This window comes from Pogonomyrmex barbatus, unplaced genomic scaffold (assembly GCF_055798465.1).
Source record: "Pogonomyrmex barbatus isolate J1 unplaced genomic scaffold, ASM5579846v1 scaffold21, whole genome shotgun sequence".
Taxonomy (NCBI): domain Eukaryota; kingdom Metazoa; phylum Arthropoda; class Insecta; order Hymenoptera; family Formicidae; genus Pogonomyrmex; species Pogonomyrmex barbatus.
Genome location: NW_028297118.1, coordinates 2,692,494 through 2,707,814, shown reverse-complemented (window position 1 = coordinate 2,707,814; position 15,321 = coordinate 2,692,494). Strand labels below are relative to the sequence as shown.

The window sequence follows — 15,321 nt, the reverse complement described above, 5'->3', positions numbered from 1 at the left end:
TTCGAGTAAATCCCTTATTGTAATACTATGATATACTTTATAAAAAAATTTTTATGTTTCAACAAAAAGGTAAACGCCAATTTTTGCTGAAACCAAATCAAAAGAGGGTTTCTTGAATCGTGTGACAACAGTTTAATTAAAATTAACAATTTCCATATTAACAATTTCGTAATTATTTAAAAGAATACGCAGGTATAATCTGATGAAGAGCGAGCGAAATACTAATTTACCACTACTTACTATTATTGTTGATAATAAGCTAATTTAATTTCCCCAAATGAGCTCAAATAATTTCATACATGCAGACACACGTGTATGCGCGTACGTAAACGCACAAAGTGTGCTTGTGCAAAATTATAATTTTGAGCAAAAACGTAAACATATATTTTCCCTCCTCGCTCGTGACGCGGGGATGTTACGGGGATTACTCGAAAGTGGCCAGTGCCAGACGCGCGTGTGTGCGTGTCGCAAATTTCGGAAGCTTCGTCGATTTGAAGCTGGAAGCATCACCTACATGCATGATCCAGCAACAGGCGCTACGCGCGAGAGAAGAGACAGAGAGAGGGGCGATTCCAACAAACGGACTTCGGAGTAGATGTTAATGTAGTATGTGTGTGACAACGGGATTGACAACATGGATACGACTGACCTAGGAGGAGGTGTGTTCGAATCTTATTTTCGATAATATCGTACCGCGGAGAGACCGCGACGTGCTAAAACAGTTTCGCACATGATGCGAGGATGGTGTTAACCCGTGCACCCGGGGGAAATCGAAAGAGTAACAGCTGACTGACGACGAGATACGGAAAGAAAAAAAAGTTTAAGGGAGATCAAAAAAAAAAAAAAAAAAAAGGAGGCGACAGCGAGACATGAGGATGCATTTGATGTGCTCTTTCGGCTCGTTTCTTCTCTTCCTTTGTTTCTTCCTCTTTTTGGGGAAGCTCTCTGCGCTTTGCGAACCTGTGAGAACGCGAGGGCCGTCGCGCAGTGAAGACGGGTAATGTGCGAAAATCATAGGATAGGATGTTGCGCGTTGGCATGGTGTCGATCGTTCATTCCGCGTTAAATGGCAGGAAACCCGCGACCATTTGGTGAAGAAAGTGTTCAGTTAAAAATATGTACATACAACCCCTTTTATTGTACTCGCGATATTCGTGATGTTATGTGAAATCAATAGCGAATACTTGACATAAACATGCATATAATTCCTGTTACTCTCTCTCTCTCTCTCTCTCTCTCTCTCTCTCTCTCTCTCTCTCCCCCTCCCTCTCTCTCACTCCCTCTTTCTTCTTTCATATCCCTTCATCTGTCAAATTTTACCATTGTCTTCCCACTTTTTATCTCTTTGACAGTGCGCCAACGATCTTAAAAGCAAATTCCTAAAAGCTTGGAGCTAAAGAACTTTTTCATCCTTGTTTATTCAATTATTTAATTTGATGTTATTCCCCTAAGCATCCCTTGAGCATAATATTCCAAAATTATTTCTTTTTTGCTTTCTCTTCTTTTCTTCTCTTTCAGAATTATGAATGTCATCCTACTTTCACGAATGATAACATGTTAGATATTTGCATCTCATATATTTGTTTGCAAATTAACAAAAATTCATCTATATCATTTAGTTTGCAAAGTTGTAAATTTATTATCTATGAATCTTATTTCAAATGTATTCACATATGAAAAATGAATATCACAAATAAATGTAAATAATGTTTAAATGCATTTCGCTGCACTTCATATAGATGTATTTTTATTTTATCAATGAACAAAATATTTTATTTTTTCGTATACATATATATTTTTGGCATTCTTTTATACTATTTCTTTTGTATATTCTCTTATACTATTTATTCACGGAACAAATCACAAATTGTGTATATCTTTATATCAAAATCATTGATTTATTATGTAATTTAAAGATTGTATACATTTTGAATACTTAAACGATAATTCGAAACACATCTGTACATATTACAAAAATTAATTTACTAAAAAATTAAATTACTAGTTTCAAAATCGAATATGAAAACAATCAACACTCCATTGAAATTTTCTATAAAATTTTTCGAAAATAATGCGAATATTTTTTACTCATATATTAATTTAATAAAATTCTAATATCATTAATAAAATCTGGATTTCGAATTTAATTTATCAATTATTACTGACTATACAATATTCTGATAATCAAAAATTGTCCTCTTTATAAAGAAGATATTGGTGATCATATTTAATATAAGAATCAAAGATAAATTTTCCGTGAATTATCGAGAATATTATTTTTATTGCAAATATATCAATCGTCCTTAAGCAATATCAAAATTAATTACATGATTCAAGCGTCTAAAAGCTATTCAAGAAGCTTATAAATCTTCTAGAGATATTTTTATAGGCTATCCGCTAAAAGTAAAAGTCTAATATTAACAGACGATGAACGTGATGTAGACGATGAAAGTTTATCTTTGCATTATAATCTCGTGAGATGAAGCTTTCAACGAGGGTAGTTGACCTTTAAAAACAACGCAGAGAATCGTGAAGCTATTAGTACATTAATTAAAGCTATAACGGTAATTTCAGTCGAGAATGACAAGAGACTTTAAGCAGCTTAAATCTAATTAAGCATCGTCATTTATGACATAAAATTAATGAGAATTAAAAAAAAAATAATGCTCACTCGACATCCATAATCCTAATGCTTTTTCTTTATCACTCATTCATTTATCTAGTATGACTTATCAATTATCAATTATATATAGAATTACATTAGCATGCATATCATAGCTTAGTCATGTTTTCCTAAAAAAAGATACTTGCTTAATATTTACTGCCATTTTGTGAAAAAAGAAAAACATTTATAATTTATTCTAAATTTAAATCTGTTCACATTTACATCGATTATATTTTATTATTTGTTATAAACATAATATGTCTTTTTAATATAATGACAATATTGAGAAAAGAGATTAATATTTTAATAACTGATTATAAAGAAGACATGTTATTTCTAATGGAGTACTTCACATGAAAATGCATTGGGAATAACGAATTAATCAATTACGGATTAATCGTCAATCGTCGCGATTACACAAAAGTTGATGCAGCTGTACTCAATGTCGATTAGTGATGACGTTGCTTAATTAATACGATAATTAACAATAAGTTGATAGAAGTATAATTAAAGATTCTCTTTAGCTAAAAGATATAAATACAGATTAATTATTCAAATTTAGACAAATTTGATAAAAACGAGTCGAGGAAGATGCATAAATAAATCGGTCATTTTTTATTTGTGAACTTAGAAAGACCGATAATCTTAAAAGGAAAGCTTCAAGCAAGCATCGTTCATCTCTCATCATTCATTCGTTTACTTGCCTTCATCGTCTCCGCATGCAAACTGTGTGCAATGATAATCAATGCAAAGCGTTTATTTACGCTTCCTGTGCTATGATATTATATTTATAGCGTTCCTCGCGTGTAATCGTAATATATCTAATAAGAATAAAGACACGAGGCTACGATAGCGTTTTCGCGCGAGGGAAACTCGCGGCTGTGATTAAAGGGAAAATAGGAAGATTGAAGGGCGCGATCGAAGGGGAACGTGAGGGATCCGGGAAACATCGCGCTGGATATCGGCGAATTGGTGGTTAACCGATTATCCATCGGCCACCGTCTGCCGGCAACTTACGCCGCGCCCTTCCGACCAAACGAATCGCCGTAGAGCCCGGGAGAGTCGTTGAGTCGTCGTGATATATCTACGTTTATACGACGTACATTAGACATGAATGGCATCTGTTCTGCCAAGTTGAATGAGAGCAATTTAACTTCTTTAGGCTGCTTAATCGGTAGGAAGTCACATCCAGTCACATAGCGGTATATACCGGTAAGAGGCACCAATACGCGCAGGTTCGCATGTCGTCTCCTCGAGAGAGAGAGAGAGAGAGAGAGAGAGAGAGAGAGAGAGAGAGAGAGAGAGAGAGAGAGAGGGGAAGAGGGAAGGAAAGGGAGAGAGAAACGCGAAGAGAAATTAAAATCAAATAAATTAAAATAATATATATATATATATATATATATATATATATATATATATATTATAACAATAAATTTAAATAAAAGTATACACACACACACACACACACACACACACACACACACACACACACACACATCACACACACCACACACATATATATGCGAGAATTATGAATAAAAATAGTGTTGTTAACTTCATTATCGCGCAATGTGACGATCGCATTATCCTAGATACAGTGATGGTGTAATTAAATAATCCGGCACGAAATATCGCCGCCGATTTAATCCATTAAAAGGATAATCTAAATCGAACGCATATTACGACGATCTGATAAAATATCTGAAGTAAACGAGCAATACTTATAAGTCAGGACAAGAGCGATTAAGTTTATCTAAATAAGCAAAGTTTCTTTTTATTGCAAAGAATTTTTCGCGACATCCATAACCGTTACTTTATTTCAGCATTTTCAAAAGGATTTTCTATTGTTTCTTTAAATATTTTCTCGTTGAAAGACAAATTTTTAGTTTAACCGGTAAGATAGATAGATTATAATAGAACAGCAGCTGCGTTACGTTCGCATCGAAAAAAGATTGGCAATATTTTCCGATACATATTTTCTAAATTTTCTGTTTACAAGGAAAAGACTTTACTAAAATCTTAAAAAAAAAATATACAAATCCAAAATTTATATTTAAAAATTTTTAACGCACCGATGATTTTCTGTTATGCACAAATATTGTATGTTAATTCTATCTTCAAGTGCCAATTGTATGCAAACAAACAAAATCCATAGTTCAAGTTCAACGGAATTGGAAAGTGCGTTTCATTGAAAAATTCCTCAATTTTTGACAATAATTGACGATGTGACAGCTCCGAATGAAAGCTCGACAGTTGGACAGCAGGATCGATCGTGTGCAGGGCTCTCGAGATGCAAGAAGCGCGCGTGTTTCGCGGTTCGACAGTTCGATAAACGGTTTCCGTGATGAATCAACTATGAAAATTTGTCTAGTAAAATTGACACCAACGAGCGTGTACGTTAACGTTGTACGTTCGTGTGCGTATGATCAAGCGTACATTTTCCGCACGGTACGGCATCCGCAAAGGGGCTACTTTTACGCACCGCGGGCTCGGGTTTGTCAAATAATTCGGCACGATATGACGGTTCCATAAAATTGAAGTAATGGCGGACGGTAACGAGACGTTTCCTACTTGGCGTATCGTTATCTTACCACCACACGATCCGATTTGGACCGTCGCACCGCCGACATCGGCCGCATGTGCGTGACATTTCGTGTCAGCGTTCAGCGTTTCAGCGGGAACGTTCCTATTCGGCGAGTCAACGTACGTGCTAATATACCGATTTCGTAACCACCTCCTCGATCGTATCTCCTCGTTACACCACACGGTTCTCCGTTCTCTCTTAGCGCCAGAACGAGCTGCCGGCAGACTCTAAAAAGATAATGGTTAACTTTAAGCTCTTCCCTCGGCTCTTATCGTATTAACCCATGAGCGGAGTCGTGTGAGGCCGGGGAAAAAGCCTCTGCTTTACATTAAAGCAGCAAACACATAATTGACGACGTTTTATGCCGTTAAACGTCTCTCGCAAGTATGACGTAAATGCGGACGGAAGAGCGCGCGGTTTCACGAAATGATTACCGAAAACGCTTGGAAAATATGCCATATATTCTGCGTCATGACTTATAATTCGAAACGGTAGTGCGTGTTCGGCTCAGTTGATACGCAATCACAATTTTGTACCTGTGTGTATGTTGTATCACGCGTTACGCAACGATGAAAAATCCCCATTTCGTTGGACATGAGTGTGTTTAGGTGCGGTACATCCGGAATCCGTGGGTATTATGCGCTTGCAACGTGAGGTGTGGCGAAAATCAGTACGAAGATTCACTGCGAAAATATAAACAGAGAGAGATCACGGAATAAAATTTTTCTCGACAGAGACTTTACTTTCAGGGAAGTCGATTTTTAAAAATGTGAGCACTTCGCTTCGAAACAATTTTCTCTTTAATATTTATGCAAGGTCATAATTTCATAAGTTTTCCTGATTCCGTTTAATTTGATATGTTGAAAATTTTATCGAATTTGACAGGAAAAAAGAAAAAAAGAAAAAAACACGAGAAATGGAACGTGTCCAATTTCCATCGATTACATCGACGATAAAGCTTGCGATATCGGTGAAGTAATTCAAGCACATCCGTCATAAGGTCAATGCCCCTCCTCCCCCCCCCTATGGAATGCGTAGTGTTTGTATTCGAACTTGACAATAAAATTTCTTTGCGATAAAAAAGGAACACAAATGGAATTATTTCAAGAAAGTTTTATAGAAGACGGACATGCGTGAAAATGCTTAGCGATTACCAGCAATGGATTATATTGTACAGTTTATTTAAAAGTGATTTATGTCTTTAGGTATAAATTGTACGCCACCGGCTATAGAAGATTTTCCACACGACTTGTTTGATGAAGAGCAAAGACAAGGCGGTGCTGTTGTCGTACACGTCATCGTATCGCTTTACTTATTTATCGCTTTAGCAGTAGTATGCGATAAATTTTTCGTACCTGCTGTAGAAAAAATATGTCACGGTAAGAATTGCAATATGTATCTTTCATTATTAATTTTATGTTGCACGTACTTTGCGCGTACATCACGAATTAAAGGGTCTAACACGAGAACATCGTTCAGCAAATCGCTCTTGCAAATTTCTGGTAATTTTATAAAATTACATGAATGAAGCATGGGATAATTTGAAATTTTTAAAAATCATCATCATATTTGGCTTGTACAAAATATATTGAAAATAATACTTTTTAATTCTCTCAATTCTTCCTCAATCAAAGTTTTCTTAAGAGAAAAATATCAAGACGTCAATAATTAAGCTTTAATGTAACAAGTAACGAAACTTTTTTATCAATTTTATTTATTTATTAATTTAATTTCCCTTGAATTTGACAGAATTTTATTTTCATATTTAATCAGACACAAGTAATAATGGAGTGAGAGTACTTCGCATGCTACATCTTTTGACATTAATTACCTTGATGATTAAGTTTCAACTTCGTTAATCTTATTAACTTCGCTAACTTTAGAACAACTTGAATATCTGTTTTATTTTAAGAACTGAAAGAGAGGGAAACTATATAAGACATATAAGAGTCGATTATTACAATAGTTTAAATATTAAAGTAATCTTTGCTTTTTCTTCGAATTATAAACTCTTATCTATAAATAGGTTACATATAAATTATAAATAAACAAACATACGCGCGCCAAGTAAAAGGAGATTTACTTATTCGAAGTCGTGGCATACGAGTGATGCCAAACAGTCTTGGCAAAACAAGAATTAAAGATTAGATCAAAGTAAATCATTTTAACATGTTTAGCATCATCATATCGATTTCATGCAATTGCTTGAGATATGGATGTGTGATATCGATTGTCGAATGCCCATGCTGCAGCATATCTGCGTCACTGCGGGCGCCAGGCACCTCTTCGACGATTAACATAACAGTCTCATTCTGGTCTCGCGATATTTCTTGAAATATGATCCATCTCGGGATATTCTCATTATTATTTAATTTTAAATGTGATTGTCCGAGTCCTAATTTTAACTTATGCAAATAATAATGTTATTGTGTCTGTTGATAAAAAGATGAGAATCAGACTGCTACTTCCTAAATACACAATGAATATTTGATAAAAAAAAATATATATATAAAGAGAAGGGGGTAGGAATATCATTTTGTTTTCTTAAAATAACTCATTAGATATTAATGCAATAACACAACTTGTGTTCTTATGAACACAAGTTTATTAGCCATAAAGTTCTATTAAATTCTATTCAGTTCATCCGGTATATAGGACGAATATAATTTACAATCTATTGAAGAAGGTGGAAAAAAAGGATGAGTTGTGACACACCACCAATTAATTTCATAAAAGACTTTTTACCTATGAAAAAATTATAAATTAATAATAATCTTTTGTAGATTTTACACATTAATAAGTGTCACAAACAGGTTTCATAAACATCTTATAAAATACAATGTCTAAATAGTCATACAATACCTACAACAAAGTAATTTTAATGATTGTTCCTAGACTTCAATGCAAACTACAAGAGATAACATGATATCTCATTATATACCCCATACCTATCTTACGACCGCCCTCTTCCCTCTACCTAACGCATTTTTTATATATTATTATTTAGTTTTAATATTATTTCGATATTAACACTGGAGATTTTTGTTATGGAAAGTTCTACACCAAAATTTTTGTAAGGAATTTATACGACAATATAGAAATCTTTTTTTTCTTCTTTTGATTTAGTTATATAAGGTTCAGTAATGTTCAGTAATAGTTATGTTTAAAAATTTGGTTACATAAAAGTTCAGGATAAAAAATATATTCCAGATGGATGTCCAATGTTCAGTTCACCATTTATACGAAATATATATATATATATGTGTGTGTGTGTGTGTGTATGTAGAAAATTAAAAAGAGAAATTGAGCTAACGTTATATTTCAGCACTCTCGATGTCAAAAGATGTAGCCGGCGCGACATTTATGGCGGCGGCGACATCGGCCCCAGAATTATTCGTGAATGCCATCGGAACATTCATCACGGAAGGTGACATTGGTGTCGGGACGATAGTAGGTTCCGCAGTATTCAACATCCTAGCTGTTCCAGCATGCTGCGGCATCGGTGCGGGAATGGTAGGTTGCCAAGAGTGTCCTATAGTTTTCGGAAATCTAACGGACGCGAAGTAAGAAAGGCATAAGAAAGAAATTACAAGAAATTTACTTATGTTTCAAAAAATTCATAATACTGCACGTACAGTGACATTTTTAAAATAAATAGAATACTTTTTAAAAATAAATACAAGTTTAATGGATACATATATTGTTAAAATAATTTTTATGTGTAAATAAATATCTTCTGTATACCTTTATGTTTTATTATATCTTTCAATGTTAAACAATTGATATCTACGCGATATCTATGATTACGTAATTAATATGTTCGCTACGGCCAAATTCGAAAAATATACATATAAGCAATATACATTAAATAGCAATTTTATGTTACATATATGTAACACTAATAGTTTTTCACGAGAAATTCATACGCTATACGTATGTGATGTGCGTGATAGTGGAATATATTAAATTTGAAAATGACAAATCTATTTTTCTATGTTTTTTGTAGAAATGTTGGCATTCATGCATTTTACAGAGTTAGCAATTTTCTTCTTACTTAAATAATTATGAGTAAGAGACAGCATACAGACATCTTATCAAACAAATACAATATCAAATCGTATCAAATGATATCGATAACGATTAAGAACTGATATCGATGTGCGTCAAACAACTGTCAAAAATGCATCATAGCGTGATATGTTATCGAAATAAAAGACGTACATTATCGAAAATAAAAAATGCCCGATATTTGCATATGTTATTATAAACACGCATAAAATTTATAATAAAATATTACGAAATAAAAATATAAAATTCAGGAATAAATAATCTTTGTTTATGCTCTTTGTTCATATGAAATTTATGTTAATGGTTATTTTTAATTTAAAATTAATTCAACATTCAAAAAAAAATCCGTTAGATATACATATGAGAATATCCATTAGACATTCATATTACATAATTGATGGAGTGATTATTATCTACATTCTTAAAGGAAAACTCAATAGGATCTGTCCAAAATGTGATAACTGCGAGATGTTAAAGAGAATACCCCCTTGGATTTTCGAGAATATCCAACATTAAACATTTATGTTGTAATGTGATGCATAACAATAATCTCTTCTCGTATACAGGTGGTGCCTCTGGATTGGTGGCCTGTTAGTAGAGATTGTCTTGCTTATGGTGTCACAGTCGCAATTTTGATATGCATTATACACGACGAGCGAGTGGAATGGTACGAAGCATTAACGTTGGTGCTATTGTACATTGTTTATATTGCCGTGATGTACTGGGATAAATCGTTCCAGCGGTGTACGAGATTCCGTACAAGCGAGGATCAGATATCCTCGGACAGCCGACGCGTTACGACAGGTGAAGCTATGATATCGGTCTCTTGGGATTTTGTTTAATAAATAATTATTTTAGGTGCGAAAGCTTATGACTTGTTTAAAATAGCCTTTCTCGAATCGATAAGATATTTGCAACACTTTATGTGTGTGTGTGTGTTTTTTTTTTTTTATTAATAAGATCTTCAGTACTTTCAATTATGTTTAAACATTTTAATTCATTAATTAACTTTTTTAATAATAATATAATTTAGAAGAATATAAATTATACACATTTGACATATTTTGAGAGTTTTGCATAAAATATAGCGTAAAAATGCGTAAAAATGATGTATACTTTTCACAGATTCTAGCGACGTTCACTTACCAAGACCGGACAAGCTACAATCGCCCGGCGATCGTGTGGAACAGATAGCCACTATCGACGTGCCGTTACAAAATGGCGGGACGAAAACGCAGGAGGAGAATCCAGATCCTAGTAAGTTTATTTGATTCCTTTTAAATCTTTTAAAGATATTACTAACATAGCATACATTTATAGATTACTCTTTAGATAGCAAGATATTTGTTGCATAAAAGTCACTACTGTTTGTGATAAACAAATATTTATTCTCTTTAATCTAATCAAATCGATTTCTATGATTATCAATTGTATCGATTTGTACGTTTATGAACGTAACGACAGTATTCACGAATGGTGAAGCAATGCGTAATATATTTCATGAAAGAGCCACTTGATCGGTCAAGTGCAATTAAGCACTTGTAAATGGAAATTTCCTAAAAGTTAACAGTCATCGAATTCAGAGATCGAATATTCAAGTTTAGTAAATTCCACTGATAAGATGACTGATTGACACATTTTATGTTATGTAATTTTACAAGGTTCAATCACTTGGGACTCTCATAAGAAACACAAATAAGGCAATATATCTGTCGAATTTAAAATTCTCGTAATGTTATATAATAGATTATGAGTACGAGCTCTTGGTATGGCCAGCGCATGCTGGATGGTTAAGAAAAACCGCTTGGGTCACAACATGGCCCATCCATCTGGTATTCATGTGCACAATCCCCGATTGCGAGAAACCACGATTCAAAAATTGGTTCCCCGTCACATTCGTGATGTGCATCATATGGATTGGATCTCTCAGCTACGTGGTAGCGTGGATGATCACTATAATTGGTGAGTGATATTTAGTTTAATATATTTAATGTTTACACAAATATACCTACAAGCAAGTGTATCATCGAAATGTTATGCAAAAAATTACATTCAATAAAATTTTATTTCATCAATTCCAAATTAAAGTTTCTTTTTAAAAAAGATGTTATGATTTAGCTTTGGCCTCTCGCTTTAAATTGAGGAATAAATAAATTAAGGATAAAAGAGAAGAATTAATTTTATCGTGTAAAATCTTTGGTTTCAAATTTTATATGATGTAAATATATTGTTTTTTTTTTTTTTCAGGAGACACGCTGAAGATTCCAGATTCTGTAATGGGCATCACTTTTCTTGCGGCAGGCACGAGCGTACCCGAAGCCGTATCGAGTGTAATCGTCGCGAAACAAGGTACATTTACAAATATATTTAACAAATATATTTAAACTTAATTTCATAACAATAATGTTTGCTAATAAATAAAAAGATTCCCGAGCGTGTTTTTTCATAAAATCGACTTAATACGTGTCCCAATATGAATAGTTTCATATAACGCGGTAATAAGAATATATCTGGAAAACTAATGCAAAATTCGAGAAATCAATGCGAGATAAATAAACAAAACTTGTTAGGTACATTGGGGGAAACTTAATTAGATCGATTTCTATAAGAGGCCGCAAACAATGTCAAGTAACTTCAAAAATGCGATGTCGAAGTTCAAAAGTTTGCTATTAAAAATCTAAGAAAGGTGGATAACAATGAAAAAATAGAGCAGATAAGAGTGCTTGGAGAAGTAATTTGCCCAGTACTTTTTATATTCTCTATTGTTTCTGTACCTTCTACCGTTCCATTTTCTTCTTTTTTTATTCAGGACACGGCTCGATGGGTATCAGCAATTCGATAGGATCCAACACGTTCGATATATTATTGTGCCTCGGACTACCTTGGCTGATCAAATCATCCTTCTCGCCCACTCAACCTGGCAGGCATTACATAAGTATAAATTCTGGAGGACTGGAGTACAGTGCGATATCGTTGCTATCAACCCTCATGCTGCTGTACATCGCGTTCGCCTCCAACAAGTTTCAGCTCGACACAAAAGTGGGCCGCGCCTGTCTATGCATGTACGCCGTGTTCCTCATACTGGCATCGCTGATCGAGCTCAACGTATTCTTCATGGTAAATCTTCCCACCTGCCAAAGGACGGTGAAATGATCGAGGATATCCGAACGATGACCCGCCCGTAATGATGTCCGGGCGCGGCCCCACTCGCAATCCGCGCCGGAAATGTTCTTCCTCCCCTCTCCCCTCCCGCGGACTTATCGAGAGACCCGAGCTTGAGCGAGGGGTGTTTATTTCCAGTTACACGGGACAGCAAACCATCCTGTGTACAGTTTTAATATCAACAATGTTATCGCGTTAGAACCATGACATGTAATGCATTTTTTATTTACTTACTTGCTCTAAAGTCTGTCTATCCCTTCTGTTTTCTCTTCTCTTCACCTGTCATACTATTCATTCTCAAAATCCATCTTTAACTATTAGAATCTCTTTGCATCGTCTGACATAAACATTTTACACGTTCTCTTTCTCTGCCTCTTCCCCTGTAATTCCCTTCTTTCTTCCCTTCCAGATTTTTCTTTCTCATCTCGTTTTCCTCATTTCTTATTTGAATTAATATAATTTTTATTTGTATAAAATTTTCTTTTTTCTCTCCTCCCTTTTCTTCGCTTATTTTTCTCTTAAGGTATGATCACTGTGCTTACGGCCATATTGCGTGCGCCGAAAGATCAACAACTTACGATTAGCCACAGTAACGAGCCATGGATCTCATATCACACGATCGAGAATTCGTCCAGGAATGTAAAATCCTCTCTGAATAATTTGGCAATTATAACGAGCGATAGAGCTCGGATGGGATCGTAGAAAGGTGCTCTGCGACTGTGTCTAATTGTATATGAGTGCGCGAGAAAGACTGCCGGTTCCGTTTAGCATTCTTCGCAGACTTCGACATCGAAGTGTAAGCGAAAATTTTTATGCGTGTGAAACGTTCATTCACCCGATTCAGCCGCCAATCCGTGATCCGGCACAAGCGTCCGTTCCGACGATACGCGGCAAACTCTCCGTACAGAACTTCACTTGCTGTTAATATAAATATAGCGCTGCACAGAGTTGCGTGCGCGCGCGCTCAGTGAAAGATTTACTTCCATTTTAGTTCTCGTATCTCCACTGAGAACTGTCGCGTATATTCGATGAAACAGCAAAGATCTTTTCCACTTCCAAGATTGTGCATCTTTTTACGCTGCGAAACGTAATTAATGTAAAAAACAAAACACACATGAAATCGAACCGCTGTGAATAAACCGTCGAAAAAAAACTGTCGCGCGCGATACCTTTCTGCGTTACACCTTCACATTGCGACACACAAATCTGTGACTGTAAATGTGTCTAGATAAAACCGTAACTTAACATTTAATAAAGTACTGTAATAAGTTATTAAAATAATATACAACCGATAAGTCGATGCTCCTATCCTTTTCTATTTCTATAATATATAATCTGTATAAAGGGGTGAGCTTTGCTCGAGGAACGTATAATATTAAACGTATTACCTCAAGAATTCCAAAAATCAGCAATTCAGAAAAAATGAGCAATTTTTGAAACATCTCATTTTCTGTGATAATATATAAAACTTTCGTGATCGATCTATATTTGAAATTGATCAACATTTTAATCGATCGCACAGATATTTATACCATATCAGAAATTATATATTTTGTATTCGTATGAGCAACATGAGACAATTTTTTTCTGTGTACGCATACGTTTCTACAATTCTTTTATAAATTAAATGAAACAACATTCGATAACATACATCGATGATTTTAAAATATATCAGCGATAGCTCGGAATCTTACCCACCCTCCAAAATGCTTCCAGAAATAAATTATGTATATATTTAAATATTAACACAAAAAAGATTCTCGATATAATAATGGACAATAATGGCTAATAAGAATCATAAAAAGTGCTGAACATTTCGATTCGAATTTGAATCATCTTCAATGCAAAAATGTAGTAAGGATATAGTCCAATCGATGAGCCCAACCATAAAAAATAACGATTATATGTTGCTCACGTCAGTTGACTATATAAAATTATTAATTATTAATTAGCACAGATCACAATAAAAAGAAACATACAAAAGAACAGTATAACTCTCATTAGCATATACGTTCGCAATGAAAGTCTGTTGCACCCTCAGTTTTAGAAAATAAATTTAGTCAATCAACGTGAGCGACATATTATTATTATTTTTTATGATTGATTGCTTGCCAGTTGAACTTGGAAATATATCCTTAATACATTTTTGTATATATTTCTTATATAATGTTGTTTTTATATAATATTGCGATTATCTGGAAGAAGCAATGTGGAGAAAACTTGAAATAGAGAAAAATAATAATTTTTCAATATATTTCACGTAGACTTTACTCTCAAAATTTTAATTCTGAAAGAGATTACAAAGTTTGCAAAGATCTAAGCGCCAAGAATATTCATAAATCTCCACTGCTATTTGAGAGTTAAGTTTTGTAGAGATCGGCGAGTGAAACCTGATGTCTTCCGACATTTACGAAGACATTAATATAAGAACGAATAACATGAGATTTATGTCACATATGTCGCCGTGCCAACGGTTCGTTCTCGCGATACATCCGTTTTGGAAGTTTGAACGAGGCGTAAAATCAAGCGTGCGACAACTCAATAAAGAGCATTGGTCATCCTACGGATATCGGACGCAATTTTATTTAAAGTCCACACAGATATATACATTTTCCCCGCCGAGGATTTCTGAAACTTTTGGCACTGATTCAACGACCGAGTTTACCAGCGTCTAGCTCTTCATCTCGCAGATTCCGCAATGTATGAGAAGATACGAGTCCGACGAGACGTTGGTAACGCGCCGAACGCGTAAATTCCCAATTGTTCTGCATCTGCGAGGTTTATCCGCCACTTGCAGGTACGTATGCGATTTTGTATCGGTCCGAATGGCATTGCTCGAATG

At 34.6% G+C, this 15,321-nt stretch overlaps 1 protein-coding gene across 2 annotated transcripts; it reads left to right on the top strand.

Moving 5' to 3' along the window:
* Positions 1 to 502: 502 nt before the first annotated feature.
* zyd (sodium/potassium/calcium exchanger zydeco) lies at positions 503 to 13,774 on the top strand. Of its 2 annotated transcripts, none has more exons than XM_089078164.1 (8): positions 503 to 659; positions 6,455 to 6,628; positions 8,575 to 8,762; positions 9,884 to 10,121; positions 10,443 to 10,574; positions 11,064 to 11,279; positions 11,565 to 11,666; positions 12,127 to 13,774. In XM_089078164.1, the coding sequence occupies exons 1-8, from the start codon at positions 635 to 637 to the stop codon at positions 12,468 to 12,470; spliced, it is 1,419 nt and encodes a 472-aa protein (XP_088934290.1). In that variant the 5' UTR covers positions 503 to 634; the 3' UTR covers positions 12,471 to 13,774. The 2 variants fall into 2 exon arrangements, with proteins under 2 accessions (XP_088934290.1, XP_088934291.1); XM_089078165.1 differs by lacking the exon at positions 503 to 659 and adding an exon at positions 749 to 997.
* Positions 13,775 to 15,321: the final 1,547 nt, after the last annotated feature.